This window comes from Chlorocebus sabaeus, unplaced genomic scaffold, assembly GCF_047675955.1.
Source record: "Chlorocebus sabaeus isolate Y175 unplaced genomic scaffold, mChlSab1.0.hap1 unalloc_scaffold_620, whole genome shotgun sequence".
Lineage (NCBI taxonomy): Eukaryota > Metazoa > Chordata > Mammalia > Primates > Cercopithecidae > Chlorocebus > Chlorocebus sabaeus.
Window position 1 is genome coordinate 40,352 of NW_027327949.1, and position 21,031 is coordinate 61,382.

Here is a 21,031-nt window from a genome sequence, read left to right on the forward strand (position 1 = left end):
CAAAGCCAGTAGTTTACACAGGCCAAGGGGAATGCCATGTTTATTGCCATGTGTCAGTTTCCAACCACAGCAGCAGGCCAGGACCCTGGGCCTTGACCCCAGGCTCCTGCTCTCCTTAGAAAGTAAAAGAGAACACATGAATCTTACCTACTCGGCCTCTTGATTGCAATCCTAGCTGCATGTTAAAACCACCAAGGTGGGGGTTTGAAAAATCTGATAGCCAGTTTCTCGTCCAGTCCAAGCCACGGTCCTTGCTGGGACCTAATTTGGAATTCTCTGATGACTCTTGCCAGAGTAGACATGGGTGCTGGTGTGACGGCCCTGCTGCCCTCGTGGGCCCACATCCTGTAGGGACAGCGTTTCTGCCTCTTAGCTCTAGGTTGCAGGAGACCACAGCTGTGCCTCAGAAATGGCGGTGGAGAGCTGTGTGGAGGGAGAGGAGACCCCAAAAACAAGCTGTTTGGGAAATCAGAGTCCAACGGCCAAGAAGAGCTGGCGTGGCGGCTCTCCTTTCTGGCTCTGTGAAGACGAAGCGAGCGCTTACTCACCCCAGCCCACCTGCTTCTCAGGACTGCTTCCATCCGGCCGCCCCGTTGAACTTCCGTCTGTTAGGAGGACGCTCCCACAGGGCCTCGGTGTAATCGAGTTTCATGAATCAGCACAGGCAGACACGGGACACCTTTGTGTACCTTTTCATTTTACTTCTGTTTTTTAGTAAAAGCCCTAAATGCTACTTAAGATAATGACTCAAGCAGAGGTTAAATCAGAGTTGCCCTTTATTTTTAGATTCTTAAATATTCTAGAACTAATGAGGTAAAACAAGCCTTTCAGTCAGTAGAAAGTGAAAATTCTACGTGGTGCATCTTTGGCATTTCGTGTATGACTATTTCAATGGACATCTTCCTGGTCGCTCTTAAGATTGACTTGCCAGTCAGTTGGCAACACTTTAAGAATGGCATAATATTCTTGGAAAAGCAGTAGCATTTCTGACTTTTCATATTCAGCTCTAGAGGCCTATTGTCTCAGGGGCTCCTGCACAGTTGGGGGCACCAGGGCCGCTCACCTGATGATCCAGGATGGGTCCTTGGCGATTTTGGGATTCTCGGGTCTGAGTATGGCCAGGCCATGCGTGCTCTTCCCAGTGCCGAGGTACCTGAGAGGAAGGCAGGCGAGGTCAGTGAGGACTGGCTTCTACTTCAGTGCCGTTAAGGTCTCCAATCCCGGACGCTGTCTCCCCCACTCCCCGCTCCCCACTCCCCACTCCCCACTCACCTATCGCTCATGGCCAGGAGCTTCTTGTGGCTGATGGTGAAGAGCTGCTCCCTGTGGGCCTGCTTCATCTCATCGGAGAGGCCGTACAAGAAGTGGTCCATTCCTAGAAGACAAACCACAGGCACAGGGGGGCTGCCACCCAGGAGCTCGCACAGTGGGCTATGCCCTCGTGTCCCAGAGGGTACAGGTGCATCTCACTGTTACTTCACATACGTGTTTCAACCACAGGGTCATGTCTAACAGCCCAGAGATCACACCCTGACCTCTAGCTCCCACGAGCCACGCTGACTCTTACCAAGGCCTGCTTCTGCAGCGTGGATGCATTCAGGACCGCGTGAGGCTGATAATGCTGTGAGCAAAAGTGGCTCTACAGTGTAATGTGGCCAGGCCTGGGCCGTGGTCACGTCATCCTTCCACACGAATGAGCCCAGTCACTGCCGTGGGTTGGCCCCACTGGGCCTCAGGTCAGTAAAACTGAAATGACAGGATGCACTCTTCTCGCCCAGATGTCGGGAAGCGTGTTTCCAAGGCCAATATTTAGGGTGTCAGACGTGGAAATCGTATCACAGGCAAGGACAGAGGCGCCAGAAGCTGGTGCTCCTGCCTGTGCATGAGGGAACTCGGAAAACAGCAATGTCATCTGCGAGGCTGTGGACTGAGATTCTCACTGTTACACTCACAATACCTTTGTATGAAGGAGCGACAGGATCATCTACGGTTGAGAAGACAAAGTTTGCCTTCGTCAATGTCTTGCTGTGTGAATTTTCCAGATTTTGCCCAGTAAACCTTCCCAAAAGATTGGAGTGTCTCTATTGCTTTTGGGTCCCTAGGAAACCCAGAGAAATAAATAGGCAAGCATTTTACCAAAGGACAAGTTTATGACAAACCTGTGACTTAACAGTTCAACATCTTCTATGGGTTAACAGCTCTATTTTACATCTGATCTAGTCCAAACAGCCCCCTGACAAATTGCTCAATTACTCTCAGTGGAAGTTTAAATCCGATCACATAAGACTTTCAACACGTTCTCCCTCTTAGACAGGGTCCGTCTGCATAAAGTCCTCCCCAGATGATTTAAATCCACCTCTCTGTGACATCAGAAGAGGAAAGATGTGGAGGGTGGGGGCAGGTCAAGATTACGAGGAAATTACAGAAGACTCACATGGAAAAATCAAGCAAACAAAGGTTTTCCTTTAATCTCCCTTAAGGACACACCCAGGGCAGTACAGGAATCAGTCTGAGGGGGCTGATCCAGACTTCCCTTTGTGTAAATGGAAAGAGCCCAGCCCTCCCTCCACCCTGACTCAGAGCTGCAGAGGGGTTGTGAGCTGCTTCCCCATCCTTGTCTAGAAGAGTGGCTTCCAGCACAGCAAATGGGAGAACTCAGCAGGGTGGCAACGGCTACCGACTTCTCTACCTACGTGCCTGCTTACCTACCTACCTACCTACCTAATCTATCTCTGCATCCACGAGCCAGGCTCTCATTCGCCCAGGCTGGCGTGTGGTGGCACAATCTGCTGACTGCAGCTTCAACCTCCCTAGGCTCAAGGGATCCTCCCGCCTTAGCCTCCTGTAGCTAGGACCACAGGCACTTGCCGCCATGCCTGGCCAGCTCCTTCTTAAAAAGTGTCAGAATACAGGTTCTCTTGGGCAGCAAAGCCATACACAATCAAGAATTTATTATTTTAGAATAACGGTGTTATGTTTATGAAAGCTAACAGTTGCATCCACATCAGGCACCTCCAAATGAAATGAGCTAAGAATGTTCTCAGGCTGTATCGCAGCCCCTCACCTGGGGCCTGTGTCCCAGGTCCCCCAGAGCAGGGTTGCAACCTCAGACAGCCACTATGGATACTGTGTTTTTCTCCTATGCCTATGAAAAAGTCTATAGATTAGGTGCAGCAAGATATTAACAAAATACAACAATTATACTGTAATAAAAGTTATGCTAAGTAAAACAAGCGTTCTGTGAACAGAAGCTCTTGGACACCCACAGCGTATCTGATGACCTAGATGGCTACTGAGTGACCAACAGGCAGGTACCGTAGACAGTGTCAGCTTTCATCCCACTGCTTAGAAGAATGGTGTACAATTTAAAACTTTGGAAGTGTTTATATCTGGAATTCTCCATTTAATATTTTCAGACCAAGGGTGACTGGGTAATAAACCATGGAAGGCAAAACCATGGATGGAGGCACTACCGTGTTCTGCCAAAATATGCTGGCTTAAGCCAGGGTTTACTAAAGACAGAATGCTTCCCGTTTACGCTGCTGGCCCCAATCCTTGCACCAGAAAGGACATTGCTGGGTGTGGCTAAGTGCTCGAGAAGTGAAAAGCAGCACATAGAACAACTTTTGTCTAAAGTTCACTGCAGTAGAAGAAAATGACACTGATAATCATGAGTAGGAGACTAAAACACCGTGTGCGTCCCAATGTGTGAACTAGAGCAAAGCTCACCTGTAAGAGTAAAGGGTGAAAACCCCACTGTGGCTGAGTTTTGCGCCTCCACTGTAAGCGCCACCTTTTTCTCGAATTTCTGTATGTAGGAATTTAGCAGTCATCAAACATGCAAGGATTTTAAGACTGAAATTAATGATTAAAAAATGCAAGTTTAAAACACCATGGCTGATAAAAAAGCATAGACAATGAAGTAATTATTGGATTAAGTGAAAATGAAAATAAAATCAAGTTGTACAATAATGTCACATAAATTACGGTCCCATTTTTTTGTTCTTGTTTTTTAAGAGATGGGATCTTGCTCTGTCGCCAGGCTGGAGTGCATAAGGGCAATCACAGCTCACTGCAGCCTTGAACTCCTGTGCTCAAGGGATCCTCCCACCAGTCTCCTGAGTAGCTGGGCCTACAGATGCGTGCCACCACGCCTATTTTTACAATTTCTGTAGAGGCAGGGTCTAGTTCCGTTGCCCAGGCTGGTCTTAAACACCTGGCTTCAAGTGATCCTCCTGCCTTCAAAGTGCTGGGCTTACAGGCATGAGATTTTCTTTTTAATTAACAAAAACTAAAAAGCACAAGGAAGCACAATTTTCAAGCAGTTGTCTTGGATTACATGGTTGAAAGCAGTGGTGGTGGGGAGGGAATCTAACACTTCCAGCACCACACTGCTTAACTTGTTCCAATGCATATGTGGCATTTTTTAAATCTGGTGAAGTAGAAAGAGGTTATTTCTATTGTAAAGGCAAATGTGCAAATGAATATTTAAATGTCTCACATCAGGATACCAAAAAAAAAAGGAAACTGAAGTCAAACTCTTTGAGTTTTATAGGAATCCCTTAAGAAAACACACACTCTCCGATACATCACATTTCCAGGAACGGGCCTGATTTCATCTGCCTTCCACTGCGAATCGTGACATCACATTCTAGATGATTCCAGAACACATCCACCTCCGACAGAAGGCAGGGCAGACAATGATGGTAGCGTCTGCAGCAAAGACACAGGCTCCTTAAAGACGCCCGTGGCGAGATCAGCCCCGGGTCACCACTTCCACAGATGTGCCATTTCCCAAAGCAGATGAAGGGAGTCAAATAGGCCAGGTGGGAAATCAAGGAAGGAGTGGGCGTGTTCCCAGTGGCTGTGCTGGGAGAAGTCATGACCATCTCGTGTGGGCCCTCCAGGAGAAACCCAGTGCCACTTGGGTGGCTGGGGCGTCATCAGTTGGGACCAGCGAGGTCGGAGCCAGACCCTGGGGGACGGAGCCTCTACAAGCACCAGCAGGGATGGCCTTCCATCCATCCATGCATCCTCCTCCTTGAGAAATTTCTGTTACTTGTATATTAAAAACACATGCTCACTGTTGAAAGATTATAAAATACAAAAAACAAGGAAAAAAAGATCTAGAATCCCCCTGGCCCAGGGGGAACCTCCACATTTTTAGCGTTTTCTGTCTGCATTTTCCTATTGGATGGTGGAAACAGACCACTCTTCTGCTGGCACAGCAGACAGATCTGTTTATCTCCTACAAATATGGAAATTAATGAACAAAACAGCTGACCACACACCTCTTTTCTACAGAAGAGCTCTTTCTGGGCCCCCACTGCAGCCCCATATTTCCTCCCACCTGGCTACACACCTCCCCATCTGTGGTCCTACTGTGACACACGTACACCCTGGAGGCCCGGCACCTTCTCCTATCAGGATAGACTGCCCAGGCCTAAGCCTGCCTTCCCCTCTCTACCACTCGGGTGGCTGGGGCACCATCAGTTGGGACCAGCGAGGTTGGAGCCAGACCCTGGGGGTCTCCTCCTTGGTTTAGTCCCTCATGGGGGTAGCTGCCTGGGACAAGGATACAGGAAGTGAATTTCCGGGATATAACATTTTTGCACAGATCTGTGTCATCCACACCCAACTGACAGGTCCCCAAAAGTGTATGTCTGTGAGTCTGTCCTCCTGGTCTGGCCAGTTTCCACAGATGGGATGAACACAGCCGAGGGGCAGCCACACTTTGGAAGAAAGGGCTGGAGGGCCAGTTCGTAGGCTGCAAACTCCCTCGCCCCACGCCACTTTGGGAACAGGCCTGACCCTCACTCTCGGCCGTGGCTTTGGCCGCTCAACCCCGGGCCTCCTTCCCTGAGCTTCTGACTTGGTGGGGAGACAGGGGAGGCAAACTCCTCAGAGGGACTGTGAGGCAGCCTCCAGCCCTGCCATCTGCAGGGCTCTGCAGGACCACCTGGTTTCTCCCCACTGCCCTGTCCCTCTGTGGCCCCGGGTCAGGCACCCCCCACCCACCCACCCACAGTCTGGCTCATGAGGTTCTCCTGCAGCCCCCATGGCTGCCTGGGTCACCTCCCACTCTCCCTTGTGGCTTTGTGTCTTGATCTACCTTTGCTGCCGTTCCATGCATCTGTCCTCACGAAGGCTTAATCTACCATGTTTATCAGAAGTCTCAACCTAAATTCATTCAATTTCCACCTAGAGATGAGGGGAGTACATGGGGCATTTTGAAAGGAGTTTGTGGTTAGGGCCTTTGTTCATAAAGACTCTGCTGTTTAAAGAGGGCTGCTCGTAGACTCACAAAGCCCCAGGTCCAACACTCAGAGTCAGTGCAGACTCTTCCTGTGCTAAAACATGCCCTGTGAACTCGAACAGGCTTGACAAGTTGCTTCTGTAAGGCTCAGGCCTGAGAGATCCCGACCTCCACCCTCCTACCTGGCATGATCTGGGTCCGTGTAGGGGACAGTTCGGATGCATTCGCCCACATAATTCACCGGGAAGTGCATCAGGAAGTGAGTCTTCATCTGCCAGGGCTTGAAGGTGGGTTCCTGAGGGATAAGGTGCGGTCAAAGGTGGCTGTCCTATTTTTATTTTGGCCTTTTCTTAGTGTGTGTTTTCTGTAACTACTGCTGTGTAGAACTTCTATATGAGTTTTAGGTTGTGAATCTTGCCCACCCAGAGTTCCCCCACCCCAGAGAGCCTCCACTTCGGCCCCCCTGGGCTGGTCCTGCCTGTGCTCCGCTTGGTGTGAATGTTGAGTGTGATCGGTCCACAGGGCTGCTTGACCCTGCGTCTCCTTCCTTCTTGTTGCTGAGGCCAGTTCTGTTCTCTCTTTCTCCACCTGAACTGCACTTGAAGCCAAGATGAAGGATGAGAAGTGGTTGCTAAGAAGGACCCCCTTGCAGCGAATTTGCTGTGAGGAGGCTGTGCTGGCCCAGCCTGTCATTTCCTTCTCTAAGCTCATTCCAGAGGTCGGCAAGGGGCAGCCTGTCCCTGCCTGCTCTCGTGGCCTGCGAATCAAGAATGGATTTTACATTTCCAAATGATTGAACAAATAAAAAACTAACACTTCTGTGGGGAAAAGAAAGAGAGATCAGCCTGTTACTGTGTCTATATAGAAAGAACTAGACATAAGAGACTCCATTTTGTTCTGTATTTGAGATGCTGTTAATCTGTGACCCTACCCCCAACTTTGTCCTTGCAAGAGACACGTGCTGCGGCGACTCAAGGTTTAATGGATTTTGGGCTGTGCAGGATGTGTCTTTGTTAAATAAGTGCCTGAAGACAGCTTGCTGGTTAAAAGTCATCACCATTCTCTTAATTTCAACTGCCCAGGGACACGTACATGGCCAAAGGTCGCAGAGACCTCTGCCTAGAAAAGCTAGGTATTTTTTTTTTTTTTTTTTTTTTTTTTTTTGAGATGGAGTCTTGCTCTGTCACCCAGGCTGGAGTGCAGTGGCCAGATCTCAGCTCACTGCAAGCTCCGCCTCCCGGGTTTACGCCATTCTCCTGCCTCAGCCTCCCGAGTAGCTAGGACTACAGGCGCCGCCACTGCGCCCGGCTAATTTTTTATGTATTTTTAGTAGAGACGGGATTTCACCGTGTTCGCCAGGATGGTCTCGATCTCCTGACCTTGTGATCCGCCCGTCTCGGCCTCCCAAAGTGCTGGGATTACAGGCTTGAGCCACCGCGCCCGGCCCGAAAAGCTAGGTATTGTCCAAGGTTTCTCCCCATGTGATAGGCTGAAACAATGCTGCTAAAAGGTTTATGGAGATGTTTGCATATGCATCTCAAGGCACAGCATTTTCCTTTAAACTTATTCATGTCACAGAGATTTTTGTTCATATGTCTTACTGCTGATTTCCTCCCTACAATGATCCTATTGTCCTGCCACTCCCTTATCTTTAAGATGGTAAAGATAATTATCAATAAATACTAAGGGAACTCAGAGACCGGTGCCAGTGTGGGTCCTCTCTAAGCTGAGCGCCAGTCCCCTGGGCCCACTTTTTCTTTCTCTATACTTTGTCTCTGAGTCTCATTTCTTTTCTCAAGTCTCTTGTTCCACCTAACGAGAAACACCCACAGGTGTGGAGGGGCAAGCCACCCCTTCATCTGGTGCCCAACGTGGAAGCTTTTCTCTAAGGTGAAGGTACACCAGAGCGTGGTCATTGAGGACAAGTCGATGAGAGACTCCCGAGTACGTCTACAGTCAGCCTTGCGGTAAGCTTGTGCACTCGGAAGAACCTAGGGTAACAATGGGGCAAACTGAAAGTAAATATGCCTCTTATCACAGCTTTATTAAAATTCTCTTAAAAAGAGGGGGAGTTAAAGTCTCTACCAAAAATCTAATTATGCTATTTCAAACAATAGAACAGTTTTGTCCATGGTTTCCAGAACAGGGAACTTTAGATCTAAAAGACTGGGAAAAAATTGGCAAAGAATTAAAACAAGCAAGTAGGGAAAGTAAAATCATCCCACTTACAGTATGGAATGATTGAGTCATTATTAAAGTAGCTTTAGAACCATTGCAAACAGAAGAAGATAGCGTTCCAATTTCTGATGTCCCTAAAAGCTGTGCAGTAGATTGTGAAAAAGAGGCAGGGATAGAATCCTGGAAAGGAACGGAAAGTTCACACTGCAAATGTGTAGCAGAGCTGGTAATGGCTCGGTCAATGCAAAATGTTTATGTTAATCAATTACAGGAGGTAGTATATCCTGAAACGTTAAAATTAGAAGAAAAGAGTCCAGAATTAGCAGAGCCATCAGAATCTAAACCACGATGGCCAACTCCTCTTACAGCAGCTCAGATGCCTGTAACTTTGCAACCTCAAATGCAGGTTAAACAAGTACAAACTCCAAAAGAAGATCAAATAGAAAAAGATAGAGTCTCTGGCATGGCAATGCCAATCCAAATACAGTGTCCACAATACCAGCCGGTAGAAAATAAGTCCCAGCCGCCAGTAGTCTATCAATACTGGCTGCCAGCCGAGCTGCAGTATCGGCAGCCCCCAGAAAATCCGTATGGACAACCAGGAACATTTCCACTGCCACAGGGCAGGGTGCCATATCCTCAGCCGCCCACCATGAGACTTAATCCTACAGCACCGCCTAGTACACAGGGTAGTGCAGTACATAAAATTATTGATGAGGCAAGAAAACAAGGAGATATTGAGGCGTGGCAATTCCCAGTAATATTAGAAGCAAGACCACCTGGAGAAGGGGTCCAAGAGGGAGAGCCTCCCATAGCTGAAGCCAGATATCAGTCTTTTTCTATAAAAATGCTAAAAGAAATGAAAGAAGGAGTAAAACAGTATGGACCCAACTCTCCTTACATGAGAACATTATTTGATTCCATTGCTCATGGACATAGACTCATTCCTTATGATTGGGAGATTCTGGCAAAATCATCACTCTCACCCTCTCAGTTTTTACAATTTAAGACTTGGTTGATTGATGACGCACAAGTACAGGTCCAAAGAAATAGGACTGCCAATCCTCCAATTAACATAGATGCAGATCAACTATTAGGAATAGGTCAAAATTGGAGCACCGTTGACCAACAAGTAATAATGCCAAATGAGGCCATTGAGCAAATCAGGGCTATCTGCCTTAGGGCCTGGGAGAAAATCCAAGACCCAGGAACCACCTGCCCCTCCTTTAATACAATAAGACAAGGCTCTAAAGAGCCCTACCCTGATTTTGTAGCAAGACTTCAAGATGCTACTCAAAAGTCAATTACCAATGAAAATGCCCGTAAGGTCATAGTGGAGTTGATGGCGTATGAAAACACCAATCTTGACTGTCAATCAGCCATTAAGCCATTAAAAGGAAGGGTTCCCGCAGGATCAGATGTAATCTCAGAGTACGTTAAAGCCTGCAATGGAATTGGAGGAGCTATGCATAAAGCTATGCTTATGGCTCAAGCAATCACAGGAGTTGCTTTAGGAGGACAAGTTAGAACATTTGGGGAAAAATGTTATAATTGTGGTCAAATTGGTCATCTAAAAAAGAATTGCCTAGTCTCAAGTAAGCAAAATGTAACTACTGAAGCTACTACAACAACAGATAAAGAGTCACCTGGCCTATGTACAAGATGTAAAAAGGGAAAACATTGGGGTAATCAATGTCGTTCTAAATTTGATAAAAATGGACAACCACTGTCGGGAAACGAGAGGAGGGGCCAGCCTCAGGCCCCGCAACAAACTGGGGCATTCCAAATTCAGCCCTTTGTTCCTCAGGGTTTTCAGGAACAACAACCCCCACTGTCACAAGTGTCTCAGGGGATAAGCCAGTTATCACAATACAGCAATTATCCCCCGCCACAAGAGGCAGTGCAGCAGTAGATGTATGCACCGTACAAGCAGTCTTTGCTTCCAGGGGAGCCGCCACAAAAAATCCCCACAGGGGTATATGGCCCATTGCCTGAGGGCGCTGTAGGACTAATCTTAGGAAGATCAAGTTTAAATCTAAAGGGAGTTCAAATTCATACTGGTGTGGTTGATTCAGACTATAAAGGCGAAATTCAATTGGTTATTAGTTCCTCAATTCCTTGGAGTGCCAGGCCAGGAGACAAGATTGCTCAATTATTACTCCTACCTTATATTAAAGTTGGAAAGAGTGAGATAAAAAGAACAGGAGGGTTCGGAAGCACTGATCCGGCAGGAAAGGCTGCATATTGGGCAAGTCTGGTCTCTGAGAGCATACCTGTGTGTAAGGCCATTATTCAAGGAAAACAGTTTGAAGGGTTGGTAGACACTGGAGCAGATATCTCTGGCATTGCTTTAAATTAGTGGCCAAAAATTGGCCTAAACAAAAGGCTGTTAGAAGACTTGTCGGCGTAGGCACAGCTTCAGAAGTGTATGAAAGTACAATGATTTTACATTGTTTAGGACCAGATAATCAAGAAAGTACTGTTCAGCCAATGATTACTTCAATTCCTGTTAATCTATGGGGTCGAGATTTATTACAACAATGGGATGCAGAAATCATTATGCCCGCTCCATTATACAGCTCCACGAGTCAAAAAATCATGATTAAGATGGGATATATACCAGGAAAGGGATTAGGAAAAAATGAAAATGGCATTAAAGTCCCAACTGAGACTGAGAAAAATTAAGAAAGAAAAGGAATAGGGTATCATTTTTAAGGGCGGCCACTGTAGAGCCTCCTGAACCCATTCCATTAACTTGGAAAACAGAAAAACCGGTATGGGTAAATCAGTGGCCGCTACCTAAGCAAAAACTGGAGGCTTTACATTTGTTAGCAAAGGAACAATTAGAAAAGGGACACATTGAGCCTTCATTCTCACCCTGGAATTCTCCTGTATTTGTAATTCAGAAAAAATCAGGCAAATGGCATATGTTAATGGACTTAAGAGCAGTAAATGCTGTAATTCAACCCATGGGGCCTGTTCAACCCGGATTGCCCTCTCCAGCCATGATCCCAAAAGACTGGCCTTTAATTATAATTGATCTTAAGGATTGTTTTTTTACCATTCCTCTGGCAGAGCAAGATTGTGAAAAATTTGCCTTTACTATACCAGCCATAAATAATAAAGAATCAGCCACCAGGTTTCAGTGGAAAGTATTATCTCAGGGATTGCTTAATATTCCAACTATTTGTCAAACTTTTGTAGGTCAAGTCCTTCAACCAGTTAGAGATAAATTTTCAGAATGTTATATCATTCACTATATTGATGATATTGTATGTGCTGCAGAAACAAGAGACAAATTAATAGACTGTTACACATTTCTGCAAGCAGAGATTTCCAATGAAGGACTAACAATAGCTTCTGATAAGATCCAAACCTCTACTCCTTTTCATTATTTAGGAATGCAGAGAGAAAATAGAAAAATTAAGCCACAAAAAATAGAAATAAGAAAAGATACACTAAAAACATTAAATGACTTTCAAAAATTGTTAGGTGATATTAATTGGATTCGGCCAAGCCTAGGCATTCCTACTTATGCCATGTCAAATTTGTTCTCTATCCTAAGAGGAGAGCCAGACTTAAATAGTAAAAGAATATTAACTCCAGAGGCAACAAAAGAAATTAAATTAGTGGAAGAAAAAATTCAGTCAGCGCAAATAAGTAGAATAGATCCCTTAGCCCCACTCCAACTTTTAGTTTTTGCTACTACACATTCTCCAACAGGCATCATCATTCAAAATACTGATCTTGTGGAGTGGTCGTTCCTTCCTCACAGTACAATTAAGACTTTTACATTGTACTTGGATCAAATAGCTACATTAATTGGTCAGGCAAGATTACAAATAATAAAATTGTGTGGTAATGACCCAGACAAAATAGTTGTTCCTTTAACCAAGGAACAAGTTAGACAAGCCTTTATCAATTCTGGTGCATGGCAGATTGGCCTTGCCAATTTTGTGGGAATCATTGATAACCATTACCCAAAAACAAAAATCTTCCAGTTTTTAAAATTGACTACTTGGATTTTACCTAAAATTACCAGACATGAACCTTTAGAAAATGCTCTGACAGTATTTACTGATGGTTCCAGCAATGGAAAAGCAGCTTACACAGGGCCAAAAGAGCGAGTAATCAAAACTCAATATCAATCGGCTCAAAGGGCAGAGTTGGTTGCAGTCATTACAGTGTTACAAGATTTTAATCAACCTGTTAATATTATATCAGATTCTGCATATGTAGTACAGGCTACAAGGGATGTTGAGACAGCTCTAATTAAATATAGCATGGATGATCAGTTAAACCAGTTGTTCAATTTGTTATAACAAAGTAAGAAAAAGGAATTTCCCATTTTATATTATTCATATTCGAGCACACACTAATTTACCAGGACCTTTAACTAAAGCAAATGAACAAGCTGACTTACTGGTATCCTCTGCATTCATAAAAGCACAAGAACTTCATGTTTCGACTCATGTAATTTCAGCAGGATTAAAAAACAAATTTGATGTCACATGGAAACAGGCAAAAGGTATTGTACAACGTTGCACCCAGTGTCAAGTACTACACCTGCCCACTCAAGAGGCAGGAGTTAATCCCAGAGGTCTGTGTCCTAATGCATTATGGCAAATGGATGTTACACATGTACCTTCATTCGGAAAATTATCATATGTTCATGTAACACTTGATACTTATTCACATTTCATATGGGCAACCTGCCAGACAAAAGAAAGTACTTCCCATGTTAAAAAATATTTATCTTGTTTTGCTGTAATGGGAGTTCCAAAAATAATTAAAACTGACAACAGACCAGGTTATTATATTAAAGCTTTCCAAAAATTCTTAAATCAGTGGAATATTACACATACAACAGGAATTCCTTGTAATTCCCAAGGACAGGCCATAGTTGAAAGACCTAATAGAACACTCAAAACTCAGTTAAACAAAAAGAAGGGGGAGACAGTAAGGAGTGTACCACTCCTCAGATGCAGCTTAATCTAGCACTCTATATTTTAAGTTTTTTAAACATTTGTAGAAATCAGACTACTACTTCCGCAGAACAACATCTTACTGGTAAAAAGAACAATCCACATGAAGGAAAACTGATTTGGTGGAAAGACAACAAAAATAAGACATGGGAAATAGGGAAGGTGATAACTGGGGAAGAGGTTTTGCTTGTGTTTCACCAGGAGAAAATCAGTTTCCTGTTTGGATACCCACTAGACATTTAAAGTTCTACAATGAACCCATCGGAGATGCAAAGAAAAGCACCTCCACGGAGACGGAAACACCCAATCGAGCGCCATTGACTCGCATGATGAACCAAGTGGTGATATCAGAAGAACAGATGAAGTCACCACGCACCAAGGAGGCGGAGCTGCCGACCTGGGCACAGTTAAAGAAGCTGACACCGTTAGCTGGAAAAAGCCTAGCTAGCACAAAGGTGACACAAACCCCAGAAAAAAATGCTGCTTGCAGCTCTAATGATTGTATCAACGGTGGTAAGTCTCCCCATGCCTGCAGGAGCAGCTGCAGCTAATTATACCTACTGGGCCTATGTGCCTTTCCCACCCTTAATTGGGGCAGTCACATGGATGGATAATCCTATTGAAGCATACGTTAATAATAGTGTGTGGGTACCTGGTCCCACAGATGATCGTTGCCCTGCCAAACTGGAGGAAGAAGGAATGATGATAAATATTTCCACTGGGTAACGTTATCCTCCTATTTGCCTAGGGAGAGCACCAGGATGTTTAATGCCTGCTATTCAAAATTGGTTGGTAGAAGTACCTACTGTCAGTCCCACCAGCAGATTACTTATCACATGGTAAGAAGAGAAGATAATCTCACTTTAGACATTTCTAAATTAAAAGAACAAATTTTTGAAGCCTCTCAAAGTCACTTAAATATTGTGCCTGGAGCTGAGGCGTTAGATCAAGTGGCAAAAAATCTTTATGGATTAAACCCAACGACTTGGATTAAGTCTATTGGGATCTCTACTGCAGTAAATTTTGGAATTATGTGTCTCTGTTTAATCGGCTTGTTTTTAGTGTGCCGGACCAGTCGAAGAATCCTGCGTCAAATCGAGACAATGAACAATCCTTCATCGCCATGGCACATTTATATAGAGGAAAAGGGAGAGAGAATGTTGCGGGAAGTCAGGGACCTTGAATGCAGGGAATGGCTGAAGCCACGGCAGAAAAACATAAAATATGAAGATTTCATGGACATTTATTAGTTCTCCCAAGTTAATACTTTTATAATTTCTTATGTCTGTCTTTACTTTAATCTCTTAATTCCATCATCTTCTTTGTAAGCTGAGGAGGATATATGTCACCTCAGAACCCTGTGATGATTGCCTTAACTGCACAAATTGTTTGTGGAGCATGTGTGTTTGAACAATATGAAATCTGGGCATCTTGAAAAAAGAACAGGATAACAGCGATGTTCAGGGAACAAGGGAGATAACCTTGAACTGGCCACCGGTGAGCTGGACGGAACAGAGCCATATTTCTTCTCTTTTCTTATGCAAATAGGAGAAATATCGCTGAATTCTTTTTCTCAGCAAGGAACATCCCTGAGAAAGAGAATGCGCTCTGAGGGTAGGCCTATAAACAACCCCCTTGGAAGCGTTCTGCCTTTTACGGTTGAAGCCGAAGGGATGAAATAAGCCCCGGCCTCCTGTAGCGCTCCCAGGCTTATTAGGATGAAGAAATTCCCACCTAATAAATTTTGGTCAGACAGGTTGTCTGTTCTCAAACCCTGTTTCCTGATAAGATGTTATCAATGACAATGAGTGCCCAAAATTTCATTTTTAATTTTAATTTTAACACCATCCTGTGATCTCATCCTGCCTCCACTTGCTGGGTGTGGCGGCCAGGAGCCCGAACGCGGGGGGTGCCGGCACCCCCGGCGATGGGGCTCCCAGAAGCCAGGAGGGCGGGCCGGGGGTGGCGGCCGGGAGCCCGACCGCGGGGGGTGCCGGCACCCCCGGCGATGGGGCTCCCAGAAGCCAGGGGGGCGGGCCGGGGGTGGCGGCTGGGAGCCCGATCGCGGGGGGTGCCTGCACCCCCGGCAATGGGGCTCCCAGAAGCCAGAGGGGCGGGCCGGGGGTGGCGGCCAACACGGTGAGACCCCTGTCTCTACTAAAAATACAAAAATTAGCTGGGCACGGTAGCAGGCACCTGTAATCCCAGCTACGTGGGAGGCTGAGACACAAGATTCTGTTGAACCCTGGAAGCAGAGGTTACAGTGAGCTGAGATTATGCCACTGCAATCCAGCCTAAGTGACAGAGCAAGACTCTGTCTCAAAAATAAAAATAATAAATAACAAAAGAAAAAATACATATGCATTCCTAGTCCCTTGGAGCTGCAGCAACAAAGCTGGTGATATATTTTGGGTGCTTCTAATCAATGTTTTCCATGAGCCACACTGCAAGTCTCAACCTTGCCCCTGCTACAGTAATTATCTATTACAAATTAAAACAAGAGCCATAACTCTGTCTCCTACTAAAATATTCTAATTGAGACATGTTAACAGAATACATTTCTTTGGGTGATAAAGTATCCACCAGGGTGGGGAACAGACGGCCCACCGCTTGTGCTGTGGCCCTAACCACCAAGGACTCATGAATCATCCACAGCAAGGCTGGGGACTCAAAAAGAACACTAAATTGCTCTTTGACATTAATTCTTAAATCTTGAGAAACCAAAGTTCTCTTTGTAACAGACTTGAAAAAGGATGAAGTCAGAAGTAGCTCAGCAGAGATGCACCAACTCTTACCTGAGAGAGACACCCCTTGCTAATCACGTCTGGATTAACGGATGTGCTAAAAGCATCTCTTCCAACAGAGACACAGACTGCAAACAGGAATGCCATGAACACCTTCCCCAGATAACCCAGTCCTGACCCATCCACCCCTCAGGAGGTCCCCAGACAAGTCCAATAAGGAAATGACCCCACAGCAGATTCAGGTGCAGGCAGTGAGGGTAGTGGTGTCAGGGAATTCCGCTGTAAACCTTGGCAGCACGCAGGGAGGTGTACCCAGCTGGACAAGTGAAGTCAAAAGTGCAGGATGATCTGGCCATTCCAAATATGCAGGGCATTCCAATTTTGTTAAAAAGAAACCCAGCCTTTGAAAAGGCCCGGACTTCCCACAATGTGTGGTATTTATAGTGTGGAGGGCACTGTAGAGAAGTTATCAGAGGGTTCATGACGGCAAGATCCACGGAGGCTCTGCCATGTGCCAGGCATGAGACAAAAATTTACACAAAACACCTCATTTCACCCTACACAGAGTCCACAGACTGCTCCACAGTCTCCCAGGTAAGAGTTAGTGCATCTCTGCTGAGCTACTTCTGACTTCATCCTTTCTCAACTGCTTCATGTGTCACCCTACACAGAGTCCACAGACTGCTCTACATTTCACCCTACAGAGTCCACAGACTTCTCCACATTTCACCCTACAGAGTCCACAGACTTCTCCACATTTCACCCTACAGAGTCCACAGACTGCTTCACATTTCACCCTACACAGAGTCCACAGACTGCCCCACATTTCACCCTACACAGAGTACAGAGACTGCTTCACAGAATACTACCAAAGGGGACCATCAAATGATCCCCAAGAAGTAATGAGCGCCTTAAAAGTAAGAAAGCCAACCTCCTCCCCCTCTCTTAACTCCCTCTCCTCATTTCCGCAGAACCAAAGAAATATGAAGGGCCAGTGACGCCCCACTGAAGAACGGTCTCATGGTGGTTACACTCTGTACATAGGGAGCACAACACTGCTCCGTGCTGCATGAGGCTACTATTCTATACTACACTAGTACGATCTGTTTGTTCTATTCTATACTATTCCATTCTCTATGATAGAATACTACAGCTTCATTCCATACGATAAAATACTGTACTATCTGTTCTATTCTATTCTATTTTCTTCTATACAGAGAGGAGTTAGCCAGCTTGCTTTAGGCAGACAGTAAGGGAAGGGTCCCAGAGAGCCTCCAGCCCATGTTTTGTGCAGATAGGGGGACTTGCACGGGGGGGCTCGCCTAAACATGCTCACAGCAGACTAAAGGTCCCCATGCACACGAGGGAATGGGGTGGAACCACCAGATATTTGCCCCTTAGACAGCGAGCCCAGCCCCATCAGCTTCTACATAAAAGCCCTTGTAGTCAACTGGGAAGGGAGCGACCAGCAACCTGCTCTCAGGACCCCTCTTTTCGCTGAGAGCTTAACTTTTAGCTTAACAAGTTCCACTGCACTCACTCTTCGATGTCCCCGTGCCTGTTTCTTCCTGGTCATGAGACAAGAACCTGGACCCAGCTGAGCTAAAGAGCAAAACTCCTGCATCAGTGCTACAGAACACTATCCTCTCTGTTCTGTGCCATGCGACTCTACTATTCCACACCACACTACGTAATATTAATACTATGCTGTGTGTTCTAATCTAGATTGTATTATGCTATGCAATACTACGTCATTAGTTCAACTGTATACTCTACAATACTATCCTACTTGTTCTATTCTAGACCATGTAATACTATTTGTCCTATTGTATACTACACGACATAATGTTACACTGTTTCTTCTATTCTATGCTACCCTATATAACATTATGCTATTTGTTCTATTCTGCGCTACTCTATATAATTCTATTCTGTTTGTTCCATTCTATACAATACCTTGCATCATTTTACCATGTTCCACGATACAAGAGTAGAGTCAGTTATACTTTCATAATCTCTTTTCCAAGCTCTTACCCAGTAAGAAATGTGATGTTTTACTATGCCTCACATAAATGCACATTTCATGATAATCAATGCCATTTCCTATGGTTGTAGAATTCTGTCTCTATGATTCTACTGATACGGCTTCTTTGGGCTTTTCTTTAAGTCCCTTGCAGTGTCTGGTTTCCTAGTGAAAAGATGACTAAGGTCCCGATAAGATCCTACAAAACCAGCATTCACACAGGCTCACCTGTGTGCACACTGCTGGACTCCGTGTTGAAGGAGTGACAGGAAGACAGATGGCTGTCGGTGGATGGAAGGCAACAAGCACAGAGTAGATTCCAGAACTGAGACGTGTACCAAGGCTCTGGCACAGCTGAGGGTCGATCCCAATTCTAGCCTCTCACAGAAAGGCAGAGGAGACTTAGCACAAAGAGCACAGAACTTTGCTTTAATAAAGCAAATGCTTACCATCCACTGTGAGGAGCTCAAGGAGAAATGGCAGTAGGCTCTACTAATGATACTGCTTTAAAAAATGGAAGGGAGAGGGTACATTTTCACATGGGCCATGTGGAAAGTTGGATGGACCTGCCGCTGGACCTGCCCCTGGACCTGCCGCTGGACCTGCCGCTGGACCTGTTCCTGGACCTGATGCTGGACCTACCGCTGGACCTGATGCTGGACCTGACGCTGGACCTGCCCCTGGACCTGCCACTCGGTCTGCTACTGGACTGCTAACAAATGCTGCAGATTTTTATGGAGAGAAAAGTACAATGCGTCTGAGAGCAGCTGTCCCAGCTCTGGATGAAGCCGGCAGAAAAAGGAAGCAGCAGAGACGCTGGTATCATTCAGTGGGCAGAGTCAATGACCCTCCTCTAAGTCCAGCAAATCTCAACCTGCATGTCTGCAACTAGAAATACCAATCATAAGCCAGACCTCCTGGCAAATACCATTGACCCGCTGTAATTCTCTGTGGTGTATTATGTCCCATGTACAGGAAATCATTCACAAAGCCTTTAACCAGGAAGTACTAACATGACTTTTAATGCAATATAACAGCTTTGCACCCATTTAACATATATTTAACCCCAGTGGTATATGTAAATATATATTTTATAGAACATCAGGCATGTTTACCTAATGGCTCGAACTTTCACAATGTCTCTCTCCCTGAGAGGACAGCGGAGGATCCCATGCACTGTCTCCAGGAACATGCCCCTCCCAGAGAGGATTCACAAATCCAATGTGCACATGCATGCATGCACAGACACATATCACACACACACATACACATGGACAAGCACACCTACATGCAATGCATACATTCACACATGCACACACATTCACATAATCACGTAATACCACCACATAACACATGCATACACATACAACACTCAAACACACACGCACATACAACACTCAAACACACATGCACAAGCATACACACAACACTCAAACACACATGCATATACATACACATTCTGACACACATACATATGTAAATGCGTAGACATAACATGCACAAATATACATGTATAACTATATACACACGAGCATCCATGCATGTCTACTTGCACATATGTGCAGTCGTGCCTAAACATGTAACAGATGCACACACATACATGCAACACAAATACACATGCACACATATACACATGCATGCACATGTACATTACACACAAAGGCACACATACATGCACAACACATATACATGCAATACACACTTTCATACACATAAATGCAAACACACATACATATATACATCCCTCAAAGACCCCATTATTCAATTCTAAACAAAGTAGTTTATCCCCCAAATGTACCTTCTCGTAATTAATAAGCTCTACTGCACATTTCTTGTTTCAAATAATGAGGTCTCACACACAGCACACACACATTTATACTCCAATACGTGTGAACATATAAATAGAAATAGGCACACGGGCACGAAGACCCTCTTCTGTAAAGGTATTCTCAAACTTGAACTGAACGAATTCTGCTAATTATAGTCAGAGTCAGCAAAGATATATATTTGACCTCGGAATGAATATACTCGTTCTTTTCGTTACCCCTGGCAACAGCAAGAATGTAAAACAGAGTTGTGCGATACCATGTCACTTATTCAATCCCACTTCCTGGGATCTGACCCACTTGGAATAGCGTTTCTGTCTGAGTGATTTCCTTCTGACTAAAATCATGAGACAATTCCTTCTCTTCCTGCTTTCTCTTTCCCAGGCCTTTTCACTGCCCTTTCATCATCTCGGAAACTAAATCATACTTGTCAAAATGGAATGCAAAGAAACAGCCTTAGGAGAGAATCCCACAATTGAATGGACCCCAGAGAGGAAAAAATATTCTTTTTGAAAATGTACAAAAGGAAAAGTCAAGAGGTCTGGGTTCCCTCTCATGACAGAAACAGACGTCAGCATAGCAGGTCGCTCAGCACAGTTCAGCTCTGTGTATGAAACAGAGATTCTAGTCCTTGTCCCTGTTTCAAGCTCTGTGTTTGAAACAGATTCTAGCCCTTGTCCCTGTTTCATGATGTTGCAGTGAAGGTAACAAAACAGACAAAGGGCACAGGCTGCAGAAAAGGATTTTAAAAGGATGACTTTTAAAATGTGAGCCTGCTTTTCAAGGGCACAATGAGGACATTTTCAAGTATATTAAAGCTGATATATAAGAGATGGGTATAAAGACTCTACAAGGTCATTAGACTTTAGACTTACAAAGAAAACAAATCACATTCTCCTAGCATCACCAGTCAGGTGTTCCACAAATACTAAGAATAGCCACTGCAATGGGGTCCACTATGAGGAGTCAAAACACAACCCATGAAGCATGGCCGAGAGCTCCTATAACCTGATTTCTAG

General features: G+C 45.1%; 1 protein-coding gene across 1 annotated transcript in view; it reads right to left on the reverse strand.

Moving 5' to 3' along the window:
- Positions 1-21,031, reverse strand: part of LOC140711323 (uncharacterized) — a 65,168-nt gene that overhangs the window by 11,830 nt on the left and 32,307 nt on the right. The window contains exons 4-7 of the mRNA XM_073014303.1: positions 1,273-1,375; positions 1,064-1,153; positions 549-631; positions 148-345 (exon numbers count right to left, since the gene is read on the reverse strand). Coding sequence (XP_072870404.1) covers positions 148-345; positions 549-631; positions 1,064-1,153; positions 1,273-1,375 — 474 coding nt within the window. The remainder of the gene's footprint in view (positions 1-147; positions 346-548; positions 632-1,063; positions 1,154-1,272; positions 1,376-21,031) is intronic.